The sequence below is a fragment of the Eptatretus burgeri genome, chromosome 7 (genome assembly GCF_056783735.1).
Source record: "Eptatretus burgeri isolate ZD-2024b chromosome 7, Ebu_testis_v1, whole genome shotgun sequence".
In the NCBI taxonomy this organism is placed as follows: Eukaryota; Metazoa; Chordata; class Myxini; order Myxiniformes; family Myxinidae; genus Eptatretus; species Eptatretus burgeri.
This window is the reverse complement of record NC_140967.1, coordinates 84,669,997-84,690,373: the sequence shown is the minus strand read 5'-3', so window position 1 is coordinate 84,690,373 and position 20,377 is coordinate 84,669,997. Positions and strand designations below refer to the sequence as shown.

Genomic DNA, 20,377 nt, shown 5'->3' with positions numbered 1-20,377 from the left:
CTAATTTTGTTCAACCCATGTAAGAGTTAAAGGCACTCTTCCTAGTCATAGGAAGAGTGTCTTCAACCCTGACACAGTTCAACCCTTGCAGATAGATAAAGAGTATCGAGTGCCCAACTGTGTCTGTAGATGTCCTCCTGCCGTTGGGTTACTTTTAATTGGGATGTTTGTGGCAGGATTTACACTCTGGCCACCATAAAACACTTCATTCCGCAAAACATACGAATAGCACCAAAAAAAAAAATGTCTGAAAACCCATTCCGTGGGAGTACCTCCTCTGCAGCTGCTCTTCCGCAGGGCAGCTCACCGGATGACGGGATTCAGGACCGCCAATCTTTGATGACAAGAGGCAAACCACGGGGTAACCTTCCCGGGTCAGATTGTGGTCGTGTGTGTCGGGGTGGTGCTGAGGTGTCGTTCACCAGCCGGCAGTCTCCTTAGGTTAACCTGAGGCAGTCCCTTTGGTTGGGTGCTTGGACTGTCCTATCCCTAAGAGAGGATGATCACTTGTCTCTTTTATCATCTGAGCTCAAGCGTTTGGACATCGGTATCGCAGCACTCTCTGAGATTCGGAGACCGGATTGCAGCAAGATCATGGTGGGTGGTTACATCTGTGGTGTCCTGGGCCTGCGGGGGCAGGGCGTGATGCGGGGAGCGTGGTGGAGGCGTGGAGGAGTGGTTTTGGAGTGGTCACGAGCTTGCACGGGATATAGGAGTGCGCGCCGCCTGAGGCGTTGTTGTAGCCGTTGTGGTCTGTGGAGCATGTAGGTCGTGTGGCTGTAGAGTGCATCGAGTACGTAATAAAGTGGAGTTACGGGCATCGTACGCTCACACTCTCGCTCGTGGCAATAAAGCAGGGTTGTGCTATCCCCTCGCTCGTGTCTGCCTTGGCGCACCTCTACCACGACATTACATTTGGCGACGAGTCTGTTCGGATCGGCGTGTGCAGAGTGGTTGGGTTACTTGGATTGACGTGCAGTTTTGGCCGGGGCGATTGGATCGCGGCAGCGAGTAACTCAGCGCATCTCGCGCGGTTCGAGGTCTACACCGGGCGAGGGTCCCGGAGGAGCGCATCGCGAGTTTCGCACGCCGCACGCACAGGCTTCGGGGCCAGGCGTCTCGCACGGCTCGAGAATGGCAGAAGGTCGGGGGACGGCGCACGGACGCGTGCCCGTCTTCATCGGAGATGACTTCGAATTGTTTTCTGAACAGTTGGGCTGCTATTTCCACGCGAATGATGTGGACGATGAAAGCAAACGCAAATCGATCTTGCTCGCCTCGCTATCGACGGAACATGATCGGCTGCTGAGTGATTTGGTATCACTTCATTATCGCGCGCACGGCTTCAGGGCGGGTCGGGTCCTGCAGCCTGACATCCCGCCGGCGCCTGCGAGTCACGTTGAGTGGACGACGGCCGCGCTCGGAGTTAGTTTTATTTCTGCTTTGCCAACCTCGGGAATGGTTTCTGCAAGGCCACGGCTAAAGGACGAGGGCATGAAGTTCAGCTCAGACGCGGCGTCGGGCGTCGCACAAGCTCCGAGGAATGTCCGGGGTCTCGATGGTCGGTGCGCAGCAGATGATTCGGAGGTCAGCCCGATGTTCCAGGCGCGCACAGCTGCACGCACGGTCTTCGGCACGGGTCGGGACCGAGCGTTGCAATGCAGTCAATGAGCGTCTGAGCACTCGGGGACGTCTACGGTGTGTGTGCTGAGAGTCATTGCCCATCATAACGGTCATGGATGGCGGTGTACGAAGCGACCCTTACGTCCCGGGTCGAGACCTACTGCCGGTACGGTGTTCGGTGTATGGCGTACACTTTGACGCCCCGGGTCGAATCTTGCAGCCTGGGTATAGAGATCCCGGCGACCCGGAGCGGGAGATGCTGCCGATGTTGAACCTGTCTTCAATTGGTCCAGAGGTGACAAGATCAATGACAGTGGAGGTTGAGATGATCGGGGCACTGATGCTGCCGATGTTGGACCTGGTTTCAATTGGTCCGGAGGTGACAGGACCAATGCCAGTGGAGGTCGAGATGTTCGGGGCACTGATCGGGTGTCGAGTTGAGTCCGCTCGTGCTACCCTCGCATTGCACACGTATGCCGGTGAAGCGCTGCTGGCGGTTGGCGGGGCACACGTCTTGGTTGCCCATCAGGGTCAGCCGGTTGCGCTCCCGCGGTTCGTGGTGCGAGGGGAAGGGCTCGCAGTTCCTGTTTCGGAGTTCGTACCTCCAGGTGCACCTGTGCCTCCTTCGGGGCATGTACCTCCGTGTGGGCCCGGGCCTCCCTCGAGACGCGAGGGTGAGGTTCCGGCGACGGGGGCCGCGACGATGCAGCGTGGGCTGCCGTTCATTGCTTCCTGCGACGATGATGTACGGTTCTGGAGCAACGGGAACCATGCCAGCTGCGAGGAGCTCTCGCACTTCGGCTGCGCTCATGATACAATGCGCGCCCGTGTCGTTCAGGAGATTTCAGCGGGGAATTGGAGCGAGCCAGTCGCGTTCAAGAAGTTCGCGGATCGCGACCGTCGACGACAAGCAGGTCATCGCAACGTCGCGACGACGACCGAGAGATGGACACGTGATGTGATTCATGGGTTGCTGTTCGTTGCATATTTGATTTTCATTGCTCGAGTGATGCAGTTTAGCGTTGTTAAAATAAATGCCGACAGTTCGTGTGTGAGAATATGTTTGGCTGGGATCAATCGATGGGATGTTCGATATGACCGATGTGATATGAGCGCCTTGGGGGCGATCGTGGCAAATAAAGAGGTCTTTCTGGTCTCCAGCTGCGAGGGCAGTCCACGGGTCGCTACCCTGTCATGTGTGGGGATTATATTGGGAGAACGCGCTGTACGAGAAGGGGAGTTTGCATCTGCGCAGACGATGTTCTTGTTGATTTATGGCATGACTGGATGTGATGTGTGGTTTTGTATGGGATTGCTGGGACTGCAGCCGACTAATTGCCGGTTCGACTCGCGTGTGGGTCTCAGAGATCGACTCAGAGCCGGGGCTGGTTCGCTGTTCAGCGTTACCCCCACCCCTGGTTTCGGCAAGGTCAGACATGCCTGGCGCCTGGGGCGCAACTCTCTGTTCTCGCCAAAGCCGTTCGGACGTGCATTGGGATCTCGGCTGATTGTGATGCGTGGGTTTGTTATGGGACTGATGGTGCGCCCAGCCGACGGCGCTGTTCAGTCACTGCCCAAGGTCGGACGGGCTTGGCGCCGGGCGGCACAAACCTTTGTTCTCGCCAAGGTCGGCTGCGCTGGCGCCACGGGGCTTCCAGACAATGGGGCTTCCAGGCTCGGGATGTTTATCTGATTCGGGTCTGTCTGGGGGAGATGTGGCGCCTTGTCGGCCGGGGGCGTTTGATGGTTCCGGGGGAGGTTTGCTCGGGAGGTCGCCGCGACCTCGCCGGAGGGCGTGCAAGCATGAGCCGCCTGGGGGCGCTTCTGCTGCGTAGCGATGCTGTGCTTCCCGCCTTGCTTCTTGATATCTGTAACGCGGTCAGAGTTTTTGGGGGTTCGTCGTGCAACTCAGCCTTCGGAACCTGTCCATTGCAGTTCAACTCGCTCGCATCGACACGCTATATGGTGTGATGTGCCTGTGCTTTTTGGTTGTTATCGTTTTTTGTGCCTCTCTGCTTTTATATCATGGTATTCTGTGCCGATTATGCTTATTATTATGATGGTCATTTTATAGTCATAGTTTTAGGAGGGAGGAGTGTGGTGTACTGGGCCTGCGGGGGCAGGGCGTGATGCGGGGAGCGTGGTGGAGGCGTGGAGGAGTGGTTTTGGAGTGGTCACGTGCTTGCACGGGATAGAGGAGTGCGCGCCGCCTGAGGCATTGTTGTAGCCGTTGTGGTCTGTGGAGCCTGTAGGTCGTGTGGCTGTAGAGTGCATCGAGTACGTAATAAAGTGGAGTTACGGGCATCGTACGCTCACACTCTCGCTCGTGGCAATAAAGCAGGGTTGTGCTATCCCCTCGCTAGTGTCTGCCTTGGCGCACCTCTACCACGACATTACAACATCTACTCGTGGTCTGGTTGCTCTGATGGTGACCATGCCCAAGGAGTTGCTGTAGCTGTGTCCAATAAGCTGACTCCAATGATAATTGATGTAACACCGGTCAACGAGCGTATTATGAGACTAAGGATTCGTCACTCCTTGGGTGTCATTTCCCTGGTCTCTGTTTATGCTCTGATTGAGGCGAGTGATCTCACCGTGAAGGATGCATTCTACGCCACACTCGAGTCTGTGGTTGATCAGTGCCCCAGACGAGATACTCTTCTAGTCTTGGGGGATTTCAAAGCATCGACTGGAACTGATAGGGATGGTTATGAGACGTGTGTTGGTCCCCATGGGTCTGGAACTGTGAACCTGAATAGTACTAAGTTCCTTCACTTTGCAAGAAGTCATGGACCTAGGGTGGCAAGCTCAAGGATTAGAGGGTAGCTGAGAAGTTTGCAAACAGGCCGGGTGGAGATTTGGGGGGTCTGGGTGCTGTAGGGGGTCCTGAAAAGTTGTGGAGTACCTTCAAGACCGTCCTTGATGTTGCCGGTGGATGTCTTGGAACTCACCAGATGGTGAAGAAGAATTTTGTCTCTCAAGTGACACTGGATAGCATTGACCAGAGTTGCAGGGCCAGGCTGAATGGCAGATCTGAGCTCTTCAGAGAGCTGAGGCGTAAAACTAGACGTGCACTAAGGGAGGACAAGGAGGCCTATGTGTGAGGAATCTGTGAGGGGGTAGAGCATCACCTGTGGTCAAGTGATTCTCGTCCTGTTTACAAGGGAAAATTCGCACATTGCATTCCTCCAGGCCAGCCCCTCGGTGTACTGCAGTTAGAGCAGAGGGTGATGGGCTCTTGACAGAAGAGTCCGAAGTGAAGGCCTGCTGGGCCGGTTACTTTGAGCGGCTGTACCAGGCTGATCCACCAGCTGTCGAGTTGGATGTCATAGGTGTTACTATCCCTATTGCTGACCCTCCAATCAACTGTGGTCCACCTTCGTTTGTGAAAACAGATTGCGGTGAACCGGTTGAAATGGGGTAAAGCTCCTGAGATCTGTGGCATCCATGCTGAACTTCTCATTGCTGGTGGAAATGCTGAACTTGTCTTGTTGCATGCAGTTCTGTGCTCTGCCTGGAATACAGGCATCATCCCAACTGATTGGAAGAGGGGCTTTGTTGTCCCTCTCAGGAAAGGGAAGGGTGATCGCCAAGACAACAACCACCGAGGGGTGACGCTGCTGCTCAGTGCCAGGCAAGGTCTTTGCTCGGATAATTCTTGATGGGGTTCGCCAGCAGCTGCTTGAGCACCAGCATCCAGAGCAGTCAGGCTTTACACCAAAGAGGTCAATGATTGACCGTATCCTTGCTCTTCGGGTCCTCACCGAACGCATACGAGAGTTTTGGCAGGGGCTGCTTGCCGCCTCTGTTGATCTCTGTGAAGCGTTTGATTCAGTGAATCAGGATTCCTTCTGGAGGATTCTTGGTCTTCATGGGGTGGCACCAAAATTGATCAATTTGATGTCTGAACTATACTCTGGCACTGAGAGTGCTGTGAGATGTGGTGATACCATCTCTGACTTATTAGGGTACCCTGTCATTCTGACAGGGAACCCTATCGTTTTTCTTCTGTTTATTTCATTATTATTTATTAGGGTACCCTGTCATTCTGACAGGGAACCCCATTGTTTTTCTTCTGTTTATTAGGGTACCCTGTCATTCTGACAGGGAACCCTATTGTTTTTCTTCTGTTTATTTCATTATTATTTATTATTAGGGCTTCAAGCATGGCTGAAGACCTATTGAATTCGTAAGTATTATTAGGGCTTCAAGCGAAATGGCTGAAGCCCTATTGAATTCGTTAGTATTATTATTATTAAAGGCATTTTTATGTTCTACTGACTGATTTTGTGGCGGATCTGGAGGGAAAACTGTTGGATGAAATTCAACGAAACTTAACATCATAATAACTCTCCACCTGAAGTTTATACTATGAAACATTTGATGACGTAGGTCACGTGGTATGGCGGCCATATTGGATTTTCTCCAAAACCTAAAAACATCTTCTCCAGAACGGATAACACGACAGCCTCAAACTTTTGCACACGTTTGCATTGTTCCATGGGAATGTTAAGTTGTTAATTTGGTCGAAATTGTTACATAATTCATATGATTTAAAATGATGCCGATTCGCCTCATTAAATATGCAAATGAGAGTTGAAAAAATTTAATGACAAATTTAGATAGCACATAAACAGGGGACTCCCAATATATTTATAATATGTCTGTATTTGACCCCAGTGAGCCCCCAGCGCCCCCCAAAGTTGAAAATCACCCATTTTTGAAATGTCATAAAATGAAAACAACGCTTGGATGAAATTCAATGAAATTCAAACACGTAATAACTCTCCACCTGAAGTTTATACTTTGAAAATTTTGATGACGTAGGTCATGTGGTATGGTGGCCATATTGGATTCTCTCTAAAACCAAAAAACATCTTCTCCAGAACGCATAACCCAACAGCCTCAAGCTTTTGCACACATTTGCGATGTTCCATGTGAATATTAAGTTGTTAATTTGGTCAAAATCGTCACTAAATTTATACGATTAAAATTATGCCGATTCGCCTCACTAAATATGCAAAATAAGCAAATGAGAGTTGAAAAAAAAATCGAATGACGGATTTAGATAGGCCTTAAAGAGGGGACTCCAAATATGTTTACATTATGTCTGTATTTTACCCCAGTGAGGCCCCCGAGCCCCCCAAAGTTTAAAATCACCCATTTTTGAAATGTCGTTAAACGAAAACAATGGTTGGATGGAATTTAATGAAACTTATCCATTTAATAACTCTCCACGTGAAGTTTATACTTTGAAAATTTTGATGACGGAGGTCACGTGGTATGGCGGCCATATTGGATTTTCTCCAAAAGCTAAAAACATCTTCTTCTCCAGAAAGGATAACACGACAGCCTCAACCTTTTCCACACATTTGCATTGTTCCATGGGAATGTTAAGTTGTTAATTTGGTCGAAATCGTTACATAATTCATATGATTTAAAATGATGCCGATTCGCCTCATTAAATATGCAAAATATGCAAATGAGAGTTGAAAAAAATTTAATGACAAACTTAGATAGCACATAAACAGGGGACTCCCAATATCTTTATACTATGTCTGCATTTGACCCCAGTGAGGCCCCAGAGCCCCCCAAAGTTTAAAATCACCCATTTTTGACATGTCGTAAAATGAAACCGAAAGAAGATAGAGCTATAGTGACTGGACATTCTGGAAGATCGTTTAACCTCCTACAAGTTCGCCATTTACATTTATATGCAAATGTGTAGTTATTGGACTTTTTTTCGGGATTTGAAACTTTGTCCAGCTTCGATTTGTCCAATGTGAAGTTTCTTTCTTTATCATGTATTGCTATCGGCTTTACAATCCTTCATTGATATAACGAGGGACACCGTAGCGAGACCCCATTGCAGAGTCAGTGCAAATTAAAGTCCTTTGACGTCGGATGCACGGGTTTAAGCCCGGGATTACTGGTTTAGCAGTTTTAATTATTATTAAAAGCGTTTTATGTTCTACTGACAGATTTTGTGGTGGATCTGGAGGGAAAAGTGTTGGATGAAATTGAACGAAAATTAACCGGATAATTACTCACCACCTGAAGTTTATACGATGAAACATTTGATGACGTAGGTCACGTGGTATGGCGGCCATATTGGATTTTATCCAAAACCTAAAAACATCTTCTTCTCCAGAAGGGATAATCCGACAGCCTCAATGTTTTGCACACATTTGCTAAGTTCCATGGGAATGTTAAGTTGTTAATTTGGTTGAAATAGTTATTTAATTTATATGATTTAAAATGATGCCGATTCGCCTCATTAAATATGCAAAATATGCAAATGAGAGTTGAAAAAATTTAATGACACCTTTAGATCGGACAGAAGCAGTGGACTCCCAATATGTTTATACGATGTCTGTGTTTGACCCCAGTGAGGCCCCAGAGCCCCCCAAAGTTGAAAATGACCCATTTTTGAAATGTCATAAAATGAAATTCAATGAAACTTATCCATTTAATAACTCTCCACCTGCAGTTTATACTTTGAAAATTTTGATGACGTAGGTCACATGGTATGGCGGCCATATTGGATTTTCTCCAAAACCTAAAAACATCTTCTCCAGAAGGGATAACCCAACAGCCTCAAGCTTTTGCAGACATGTCCGATATTCCATGGGAATGTTAAGTTGTTAATTTGGTCAAAATCGTTATTTAATTTATTTGATTTTAAATGATGCCGATTCGACTCATTAAATATGCAAAATATGCAAATGAGAGATGAAAAAATTTAATGACAGATATAGATAGGACATAAACAGGGGACTCCAAATATGTTTATAGCATGTCTGGACTTGACCCCAGAGCCCCCCAAAGTTTAAAATCACCCATTTTTGAAATGTCGTTAAATGAAAACAATGCTTTGATGAAATTAAATGAAACTTAAACACCTTAATAACTCTCCACTTAATGTTTATACTTTGAAAATTTTGATGACGTAGGTCACGTGGTATGGCGGCCATATTGGCTTTTCTCCAAAACCTAAAAACATCTTCTCCAGAAGGGAAAACACGACAGCCTCAAACTTTTGCACACATTTGCAAGGTTCCATTGGAATGTTAAGTTGTTAATTTCGTCGAAATCGTTGCATAATTTATATGATTAAAATGATGCCGATTCGCCTCATTAAATATGCCAAATATGCAAATGAGAGTTGAAAAATTTTAATGACAGATTCTGATAGGCCTTGAAGAGGGGACTGCAAATATGTTTACACTATGTCTGTATTTTACCCCAGTGAGGCCCCAGAGCCCCCCAAAGTTTAAAATCACCCATTTTTGACATGTCGTAAAATGAAAACTTAAGAAGATAGACATATAGTGACCACACATTCTGGAAGATATTTTAACGTTCTACAAGTTCGCCATTTACATTAATATGCAAATGTGGAGTTATTGGACTTTTTTGGGGACTTGAAAATTTGTCCAATGTGAAGTTTCTTTCTTTATCATGAATTGCTATGGGCTTTTCAATCCTTCATTGATATAACATGAGGGACCCCGTAGCTGGACCCCATTGCAGACTTGAACTAACTTTCTAACTCGGAAAACCCATATCATGTGACAGGGTGATAGTGTTGAAATTTGTTAAAATGGAGGCACGCCTTGAAGCCCAGGAATACTGGTTTACCAGTTTTAATTTATTTTTTATATTTTTCCACCGACAATTTTGCGGGTTCTTTCGCTTCAAAAATCATTTTCTCAGGAACTGTCAGTCCGATCGACACGATATTTTCACCATAGTATGTATCTTTTTTGATAGCAAACTTAAGTGGTAATTGTGACGTCATAGGTCACGTGGTATGGGCGCCATCTTGAAAAAAAAACGAAAAACTTTGGACCTCTGTATCTCTGAAACTTTCTTGGGTAAAAATGTTTTCACTTCATGCATTTGAATAAGCTCCTCAATGGGAGCAGGGGTGATTTTTCGTGACATCATCAGTTAAGAGGTGTGCCAGTCAAAATTCATTAGGTGCAACGCTGCATAGGAAAAATCTGAAATTTCTTGAGCCTCATCTGCACAATAATTCACCATAGAAAAAAATATTATGACGTCATAGGTCACTTGGTTCGGCAGCCATCTTGTTTTGGGAATTAAAAAAAAAAATCTTCTTCTCCAGAATGGCTGAACAGATCGAGGCGAAACTTTACACACACATTCCCCATGAGGTCCTTTATCGAGTTTGTTAATTTCCTATTGATCGGTCATACGGTTTGGCGGCCATCTTCAATTTACCCTAAACCTTCAAACATCTTCTTCTCCAGAACGGCTTGTCAGATCAAGGGGAAACTTCACAAACATATTGCCCACGAGTCGGGAATATAAGTTTGTTAATTTCTAATTGATAGGTCACATGGTTTGGCAGCCATGTTTGATTCAAGAACAATATTAAATATTGTTTTTTTCTGGAACCACTTATCCTATCAACACAAAACTTTGCGACTATCATTTAATATTCCAGTGGATATGTCAAAAAGATGTTCACTTCCGGAAGAAAGCATGAAAATTTGTATATAGGGGTTTTTGAGTATGCTGAATCCATTTCTAACCGGATCCACGCTGGCAAACCAAGGGATCACACTCAAAATCAAGAAATCCAAGATTGCCGCCCTGCGTATTGCAGATTTTGATATTTCGTCAGAACTTTGATTCTATATGGCATAAAAACATGATCTTGGTGCCGATTTATAGGTTTGGAAGAATTTATAGGTTCTCATGCTGGAAGAAGATGTCCATATCACCATTTCTTGCTTGGAATGAGATGTACATTCTAGAAAATAGTTGCAGGTCGCTCTTCATGTTTGACAATTTGGACTTCTTCATTGAGGGCACTTTCCGCTCTCCAGACTTGTACAATTGAAGATTGTTCTTTGGAACAGTTTCATAGAGTGGCTTCTCCATCTTCACAAGCCGCGAATCAACGAATGTTTTGTATTGATTCTTTCCTATTTCCTCTGCTTCCGAGATGTTTTTGATGACTTCATCAGCCATGATGACCTTTGTGTCCAGTGTGAGATCAGTGCTCGTTTCTGTAAAGGGATTACCAAGCTCATTCATAACATCTATCACGCTTTGTACATTTGAGGCAAATCTCTTTTGTGTGGTCAATGTTTGTTCATGATGTCGGTTGTCATGGGTTTCCTTACGAGATAGGCTCACTTCAACATCATGTATGATCCTGGCCATCTCAGGACCAGCAATTAACCATCGCTTGAGGGCCGATTCATTTTCAGTGATGCCAATTATCCCTCCATCTCCTTTCAGCACAGCATTAAGCTGCTCATGCACATGGTCATGTGCCATCATGGAGAAGCAATGGGTGGTCTTTTGGGTTACAAAATGACCTTCTCTGAATTCTTTGTAAACACCTGGGCATTCATGTTGTAGCTGCATTAAATCTCGCACATGAACTGGTAACCACTTGGCATAGTGGAAGTGATCCATGGCAAACATCCAAGGCACTATTCTCCCCAGGGTGCTAATGTATAGCTCAAATTTTCATTCGCGCTGTGATTGCATGAACTGAAGGAAGAGAACTTCAAGGTTGAAGGTTTTGCTCCAGTATCGAAACTGGGGATGCTGAGTCTCCATGAGTGTGCACCAGTCATTGAATGACATCGCTGGATTTGCTTCTGCCTCAACTTCCATTTTGTAGGAATTGTATGCTTGGTTACGCAAGCAAAAAAGTGCAGCAGCTGTTATTTGATGAGCCCACTGAGAACGGGCTGTGAACGATCCCTTCTTGAGAGCATCACCTCTACCATCAGTTGTAATGTTTGCAGTCGTCATCACACTCACCCATCCACTGCCATCTAGCCAGTCTCCTAGAACTTTGAGCAAGGCCATCTCGATATGCAAACCGCCCATCATCACCACGAACTTGTCTTCCCCGTAGGTTTCTGGCCAGGTCCACTGTATCTTCTTGGCAATTACAAACAGTGGTTGATCAACGGTCAATATTGGGACTTGTCCAGGATGTACACGTTCTGTAGCTTGAGCGATTACATCCATACCATGCTTAACAATCGCCAGGGAATGAGCATTTTCTCGAAATAATGGCATGAGTCCAGATATTGCTGGTGGTCTGGGGCAGGAATCTTGTGATGCTGCGAAATGTGCCGACCAAGAAATATCATCATCTGCATTCAGTTCAGGTTTCTTCAAAAGATTTTCAACTGAGCTTGCCCAAGCTAACTGCATGTCGTCTGAATCAACTGGAGACTTTTCTAGAACAGCTTGTCCCTCTGTCTTGTGTGGAGTAGGGCTATCATCTGGGAAAGTAGCCGGTGGGACAGTCATGTATGATTCCATAATTGGCTTCATCTTCCTTGTTCTTGGCATGTTCTTGTCAATGATAGGGGTCTTCTGAAGCTTTGTGCCTGCACATTCATTAGTAACATGCTGTGTGAGAGAGATGGTGGTTCCATGGAATGCAGTTTGCACTGAAGCGGATGAAGGATTGTGGTTGATGTTGTCCAGATTGCCTGTTGTGAAAAGATCCTTTCTCAGGACTCTGGGGTACACAACTCCAACATCTTCAAAAGAGGCCAATGCACTGTTTGCTACATGAGTTGCTATCTGTTGTACTCGGTCATAAGATACAGACAACCCTTTGTCAAAAAGGGTGTCGATCAAGTCACGCTTTCGGGTCTTATTGTGGATCAGCAACCCAATGTACAGAGGGAGTCTAGTTTCACGTTCCATGCTGTGCTGAGTCGTTGGAGCAGTGGCTTCTCTTCTTCTACTTTTGATTGTGTTGATTGTAATCAATTCAACTATGGATATGACTGCTGTTTTCACAACATGGTTGTTTTCTATCTGATTTTTTATGTTTGTACCGCCAAGTACCATCTGAACTAACGCCATCAAGGAGGCCGTGTTGTCATCATACTGCTCGTCTGTCAGTGATCCTGTGAACGTATAGTGCTTCTGAAATATCTCATTCCTGATTATATTAGCAGCTCTCATTAGAACAACAGCATCACTCTCACAGTCCCGTTTCTTTGCCTCCAACAATGTTTCTCCAACGTCATCCTTGAATGTCAGCACGACCTCATACTTGCTTTTATGCGCTTCCAAGTCAGGAATTTGTGCAAGAAGCTTTTCTTTCAAACGAGTTGAGTTTGTGCGCTCTGGCATATCGCTACCAAGTTGCTGAAGTCGTGACCTGTAGAGTCGTACAAGGCTTGACAGCTTAAAAATGTGTTCAGCGTGCTCTTCTTCTTGTCGAGACCCTTCAATATAGGATACCAATTCGGCAAAGGCTATAGACTCAGGCGTTAGATGTGGATCTTTCTTCTGAGCCTCTTTCCTGACAAGTGTGCGGTGTCTATTGCATAAGGCAGTCAAACACTGTTTGTGGTATACAGCATCTATTGCGGTCATATCACCTGAGGACAGCTTGGCAAGCAGTCAGGTATCACGAAGCTCTGTTGCCATTTTTCGAACATTTGTGTCTATCTGTGCTGTAGCAGCTCTATGATAACCTTCCTCCACTTTGTCGTCACAAAAGAAGCAGGACAGGCTTTTGTCAGTTTGAACGGAGGAACCAGGGAATGCCCCTCGTAGTCTGCCTTTGAGTGGAGAAGTCACAGTCTCTCTTATATTACTTTGGCTATCTTCTTGCGGGCACGCTCAACTTTCTCTTTGCTAAACTTCATGTGGCATGTTTTGTGCCATTTTGCATTGTGCTGGGAAAGAGTTGCAGCTATACCTTGGCCGTCATCCAAACGTGACAAATTTATGTCCATTGGCAGGGCACCAAGTGAGTGTAGCTCCTGGATATGTTCAGCTATTGTATCATAAGCTCGGGACTGATGGGCATCCTTCGATTGAGATGGGTCTCTCAGCGGTTCGATGAACGTTTTTGACATAGGGCACAAAGTGTCCAATCTGTTTCGGGCAAAACCACATCAGAAGCACTGTCCAGCTTTATTTTCTTGGTTGCCATATTAGTCTATTCTACGTCAGGTTAGTTACAGATAGGCATGCACCTTGGAATGGTCACCATCTTTCTTGAAAAGAAAGTGAAATCTGTTATATTTATATAACTGAGATATCTACATCAAATATTTCAGTTTTAGTCATACAATATGTAGCCTAATCAGATTAATGTTCTGAAAATGAAACAAATTATCAGATTAATGACCAATTCTGAAAATAAAACAAACCATCAGATTAATGGCAAGTTCTGAAAACAAAATAAAACATTAGAATAATGAAATGATATACATGTATGGTCTTCCTGAGAAGTAAGCAAAAATAAAGCATTAATTCATTGAATTGTTCACCCTATGTGTTAAGTGTTTTGATGACTTTCGTGGATCTTGTTCTGAATACAATGTAATTTAAGCTACGTAATTGAATTTCTTGTCCCTAAAAACCTATATTTAGCCATAAGATCATGTTCTATGCCAAACAGAAAAAAAAACGAGATTGATATTTGCATTACCTACAGAGGACAGCCATCTTGGATTTTGTTCCAATCACATTTATGGTATTTTAAGGCATCTCATTGAATTCTTTGACCCTGAAAACCTATAAATCGGCACCAAGATCATGTTTTTATGTCAAATAGAACCAAAGTTCTGACGAAATATCAAAATCGGCAATACGCAGGGCGGCCATCTTGGATTTCTTGATTTTGAGTGTGATCCTATGGATCTGGTTAGAAATGGATTCAGCATACTCAAAAACCCCTGAATACAAATTTTCATGCTTTCTTCCGGAAGTGAACGTCTTGGCCTCATATTCTACATATCTACTGGACTAATAGTGCCAAAGCACTAAATTATTTTTGATTTATTATTTATTTTCTTTCTCATCTGGGCAAGTGTGTTACGGATTTGGAAACCTTGTGCACACAAACAGCCCGAGTCCCCGTAGCTTAGTTATTTCGACAAGTATGTGTTTATAGTTCGAATCCCTCTTTCCGTCTAATGGGAATTTGTGTGTGTGCTACGAGTTATTTTTTTAGTTAGGTTTTTACAACTACAACAACAACAACAACAACAACGCCACCATCCCTCACTCGACCCAGTCGCCATTGCCCATGTGTTTTTGGCTGAGAGCGTGTGTGGAGCCTCCGTCGCTTCGGATCGAGGCTCCGCTCCAAGGAAGGGCATGGACCGTTTCCTCCAGCCAATGAGTGAAGGGCGAGCACCACACGCGCACCCCAGACAATCGAGAGGTTGACCAGGAATCGTCTGCCAACCCCTCGTCCAATCAGGAGGTGAGGGGCGAGAAAATAAACCCCTCCCACCTCGAGAGAGAGAGAAAGAGACGAGAGGATGGCAGACAGGAGTGAGAGGCGACCGCCTAGCGTCTGGAGTGATTGTGGCGATTGGCTTGGTCTCGGTCGTCATCTGCAGCCCTTTGCGATGGATTCTCGTGGTGATGGCGGCCGAACTGCCAGGGACGTGGGCTGTGGACTTCGTGTCGTGGGTTCGAGTCCCATCGTGGTGGTTTGGGTTGGTGTGACCGCACGAGGAGGGACAGGTACCCTGGCCCAGCTCTACCGAAGAGTCAATAGACCCATGGGGTCCAGTGTCTTCTGTGTGTGTGTGTGTGTGTGTGTGTGTGTGTGTGTGTGTGTGTGTGTGTGTGTGTGTGTGTGTGTGTGTGTGTGTGTGTGTGTGTGTGTGTGTGTGTGTGTGTGTAAGTAAAATTGTATAAGTGTTCTCCTTTCCTTGTACATTACATTTCTTTATTCATGATAACTACTCTTTTTGTGCTCCCCCTCCCCGATTATTGTTATAAATAAACCCTTGTTAAGTGTTCCAGTTCGTTGTTCGTGCTTTCCTTCATTGGCCAAGCAAGGTGCATATTGAGAAATAGTAAGGCCGTTCGGGCCGGCAAATTGTTCATTTGGACCGACGGATCTTGGTAATCCCCATTCGGTTTACACCCGGATCGGGCTCGGTAAACGGTCCGTTCCGCCCGAGGTCTGTCGAGGGTGTGGTTTTCCACGGTAATTGGACGACGTGGGTATTTAGTTACTGTTATATTGAAATTAGGCAATTGACCCTACCCTAAGCCGTCAAAATATTGGCGACCACGGTCCGCTAAGGGAACCGTGACTTTCGGACTTATCCGAGAGTCGCGGCCTAAATTCCGGGTGTTCGGTAGGAGACAGCTCCACTGCTCCACCTAGTGGTCGTTTATCGCCACCGACCCCCGGCCCACAACAATATCTCAGGCACACTTTGAGCTTGGAAACTGAAATTTGCCCATGACAGTGACCAAATGATTTGGTTATAAAGGGTATTTTTGATATTATTCACCAATTGATTCTTCATTTTTCTTTTAATTGCTTAATTTTCAAAAAGTTACAGATTCAGATGAAACAGTGATGGTTCAGGTATGCCATTCATCAATTGATTGAAAAATTAATTATTTTAATTATGCAATTAATCAATCAATTACTGTACACCGCTCCCTCCCAATTGTAACTATGTGCTGCAAAGCGGCATCGCCAAGCACAATGTCGCGCACTGAAGGATTTGATATTTATTTATTTTGTATGGGGATGGTGGACTTTGAATGTACCGCTACTTGTTTATATTGTTTTTCGGGAGCAGTTGAGTCTGTGCTTATTTGCCTTATGTTTGTGCTTTTCGCATTAACGTCTGAAGCACATCAAAGAAATCTCACCGAACGTTTCGTATCCCATTTCGACCCATTTCAATTTCTCATTCCCCTATTGCAAAGAATTAATCAGAAGTAATCCATAACTTTGCATGTGTTGTTATGTCGTGGATGTAGTGCATCTGTGTTGAGTTTTGTGCATCCGTAATTTTGACAGGCTTTTCCCCTGGTTTTATTAAAGATGAAAATAAAAGTGAATGAGCGATATGAGAAAGGTGAATGAGCAGTGGACATTGGCTGAGCGCTTGGACTAACACTAACGGAATCCACCTTTCAACTGATTAGTGCAAATGCCGATAAAATCAAAGCGAGTGCTCAGACTGACATCATTAACTGTCTCTCACTCACATCCAGACACACAACCTCCACCCATTACATTGTTTCTTCGGGGAAAATTATTCGTTTTACGCATTTTCAGCTAACGGGGTAAATTCTTGGAACATAACTACAGCATTAAAAGAGGAATAACCACACTCCATCAAGCTGTGAATGGAGGCCTCGCAGGTGGCTAGGAGTTCAGGTGTACCAAGAAAGGATTTTGGACGACAGAGGACGCCCACTCGGCGGCTGGCTTTGGAGGCCAACTTTGAAATGTGGTTTGCACAAGAAATATCATGGCTGATAGTGAGACACTGAGACCCAGGAGTTTGAGTGACTAAACTTCCTCAAGAAGATTAAAAAAGTTAATGGGGGGTGAGGTAGGGGGGGGGGGGTTACTCGGCAGTCCTTTCAGAGAGAGATAGTGAGAATGTGAGATGTGTCAGGACTTGAAGACATATTCCAAATGTTTGACCATCTTGCGATTTTGTCATGGTCTGAAGAGAGGGAAAAGGCTGCTGGCTGTCGATCTGAAGGATGAAGAATGCCACGGCAGAGTGTGGAGTTATCAGCTGTTAGGAAAGGAAATTTTCCAAAGAGTAAGATATATCATTGATGAAGATTGGAGACAAACCTACACTAGGTGTGCTGGCAAAGTGTGTTGTTTGCTCCTCACTACGGTGAGACTGGCAACTGTACGTGCAAGGCACAAACATTATTTGTACACTCTGGTACTGCAATCTCTCTCTCTCTCTCTCTAAAAAAAAAAAAAGGCTAATATATTCACGTGTTTGTAAATTCACACCAAAATTTACACTTTTAGAGTAGCTCACTGGAATTAAGACAGGTACCAAAGGATTGAAGGATCCAGAGAATAATCTGGGAATGATAGACCTGTTAGCTCGACTTCAGTCATGGGGGAGGTGTTGGTGAACTGAAATTAGGGAGCATACGAGGAACCATTTAAATAAATACAAACTAACTAAAGGTAGTTGGTATGGATTTACTAAAGGGAGATAATGTTTAAGAAATTTATTGCAGTTCTATGAAGAGCAAGATATGAGGGAATGGCAGTGGATGTCATGTATCTTGATTTTCAGAAGGCATTTGAGAAGGTACCACATAGGAGGTTGTTGGCTAAGGTGAGGGATTGTGGAGTGGCTGGTCAGGACCTGGATTTGTGATCGGAAAGAAAGAGTAGCTGTGAGTGGGAGGATGTCTGGCTGAAGGATGCAAGTAATGGGGAACCTCAAGGAACAGTACTCAGACCATTAGTATTCATCATTTACATCAATATTTTGGATAGTGGGGTTCAGAGCCAGCAATCTAAATTTGCAAGACATAAAGCTTGGAGGTAAGGGGGATAGCAGAGGGGGGTGGTGATCAGATTCAGGAAAGTATTGATACTTGCATAGATTAGGTAAAAGATTGGCAGATACAGTTGAACATTTCAAGGAATGGAAGGTACTGGATGGGTGGGAATAATGAAAATAGACATTACAAGTCTGAAGACGACGATGGTTCACGAGCGGTATTTGAAAATGTAGATTGTTTCAGAAGTCAAGGATGAGACAATGTGATAATGTTTGACCAAGTTATAAAAATGATCAACATGATGTGGTACAAGTGACAGGTTATTAGCTGCAAAATGTCGAAAACCCGGTTTTGTTCAACAACTTTCAAAATTTGACCTTTACATAACCTTTAATGGTCACAACACAATGTTGTGGACATTAAAATAAGGAAACAGGATACGTGCTATAGCTTATTGGAGTTAGTTTGTCGAAGGTCGAAAACCCGGTTCGAGTCCTACAACTTTGAAAATTTGACCTTTGTGACCTTTAAAGGTCAAAGGTCAAGGATTATGACCTTTGGTGCAAAACTTCCTCTGGAACATTCAAGGAACAATATAACGTCATATAGGCTATATTGCATTTCGCACTCATCGGATTATTATCCATACTTTGATGAAATCAGCGTAAAAACAAAATTAAAGGGGGCACCACGGGCAAGGTGTTCGAGATAGAGCAAAATGGTTTCAAGACTTTAGGTGGGGAATGACCTCAAGATTATGCATAAAAAAATATTGTCATCCTAGTTCTCAAAGTTTGGGCGGTCGTATGATTTTTATGTCAAAATTCGAAATTTTCTAAGTTCGTGACCTTGTGACCTTGACACGAAAATGAAAAATCGAGCTCCGTGGGGCTATGCAGGTGCCATTGGGCTAACCAAATACCGAAACCACTGCCAGATTCGATAAACCCCTCGGAGAAGATGGATTTTTATGTCAAAATCGCAATTTTCTAAGTTCGTGACCTTGTGACGAAAATGGAAAAAAAAAAAAAAAAAAAAAGAGCTCTGTGGTGCTATGCAGGTGCCATTGGGCTAACCAAATACCGAAACGCCTGCCAGATTCGACAAACCCCTCGGAGAAGAAATTTTTTATGTCAAAATTCGCAATTTTCTAAGTTCGTGAATGAAACCCCTGTCAGATTCGACAAACCCCCGAGAAGATGCAAATTGAAATCAGCTACCCCCTAAAACATGTTTTTTGGGCGTGGCTCCGCCCACACCATGCCCATTTTCAGGAAAACAACTAGATCATGATATAAACCTCCCACCAAAATGTTGTCAGGATCGGATCAAAACCCACGGAGCTATGCTTGGGACATACAGACAAGCCGATAGGTGGACATGGGTAGTCGACTACCCAATAGAACTTGACGAGATGGGCCCGTTTGATGGGGAATGACCTGAGGATTAAGCACAAGAAAATTCATGATTCTCGCTTCAAGGGTTAATGCTGCAGATTGTTTTTTCATTAAAATACCCCCACATTTAGAGGTTTTTTGGCCATTGCTAGGCAACGGAGGGGTCCATAGCAACTGTTCTTTCTCACATATAACTAGGACATACCATACCAGTTTCATGTATATCTGACTCATAGTCTCTGAGATATAACGAACTTCGTTTTTTTATTGTTTTCGACGAGGGTTCATTCAAAGTCTATTTTCTCCGACAGTTTTCATAGGATCCGGCTGGAAATTTTTGACAATATGGCTGAATGTACTGCCCACAGTCGCTCGTGGCTCGATTTTTTATTTTCGAAAAAATAATTTTTTTATGATTTTTCAAAATTTTCAGTCCAGTTGCTAGGCAACAGTGGTGTCCATAGCAACGGTTCTCATTTGCACACAACTAGGTCATGGTATGAACCGACCAACCAAGTTTCATCGAAATCGCCATTGTATTAACGGAGCACTGGACCGGACAGACAGACAGACAGACAAACATATCAACGGAAATAGTGATAATAAGGGTAGATCAAAATTATTATTTTTTTCGACTCGATCGACTACCCAACAGACAGACATACAGACAGAGACATACAAATAGACAGACATACACACAACAATAACGAATATAGTGGTCACTTATTTTTTTTCGTGAACCAACATGATGCAAGCGACAATCTTGGAGCATGTCACAGAGGAGAAGGATCTCGGGTGGTAATAGATGCAGGGGGTAAGCAGAGAGCACATTTTCAGGTACCTCGAGGTAAAACAAACATGGTTTTAGGTTGTATTTGTTGGGGAATAAATTATAAAGTGAATGAGGTATCGTGAACACTGTATAGGAATTTAGTGAGGGCGCATCTGGAATATTTACTTCCGCCACCTAAGGTGGACGGAGGTTATGTTTGCACCCCTGTCTATTTGTTTGTGAGTGGGATATCTCAAAAAGTTGTGGACAGATTTTGACAAAATTTGGTGGACAG

At 44.7% G+C, this 20,377-nt stretch overlaps 2 protein-coding genes across 4 annotated transcripts in view; both read right to left on the bottom strand.

Annotated features, from left to right (window-relative positions):
• Positions 1-20,377, bottom strand: part of ESF1 (ESF1 nucleolar pre-rRNA processing protein) — a 98,797-nt gene that overhangs the window by 75,416 nt on the left and 3,004 nt on the right. The gene's annotated exons all lie outside the window — the stretch shown is intronic.
• Positions 1,915-18,923, bottom strand: LOC147023655 (uncharacterized). The gene has a single exon (XM_085889330.1). It carries the CDS (start codon positions 13,018-13,020, stop codon positions 11,134-11,136), a length of 1,887 nt encoding a protein of 628 aa, XP_085745456.1. The 5' UTR covers positions 13,021-18,923; the 3' UTR covers positions 1,915-11,133.

Bases quoted from the DNA above. Each gene is read 5' to 3' on its own strand.
- LOC147023655 (XM_085889330.1), bottom strand. From the start codon at position 13,020: ATGACCGCAATAGATGCTGTATACCACAAACAGTGTTTGACTGCCTTA.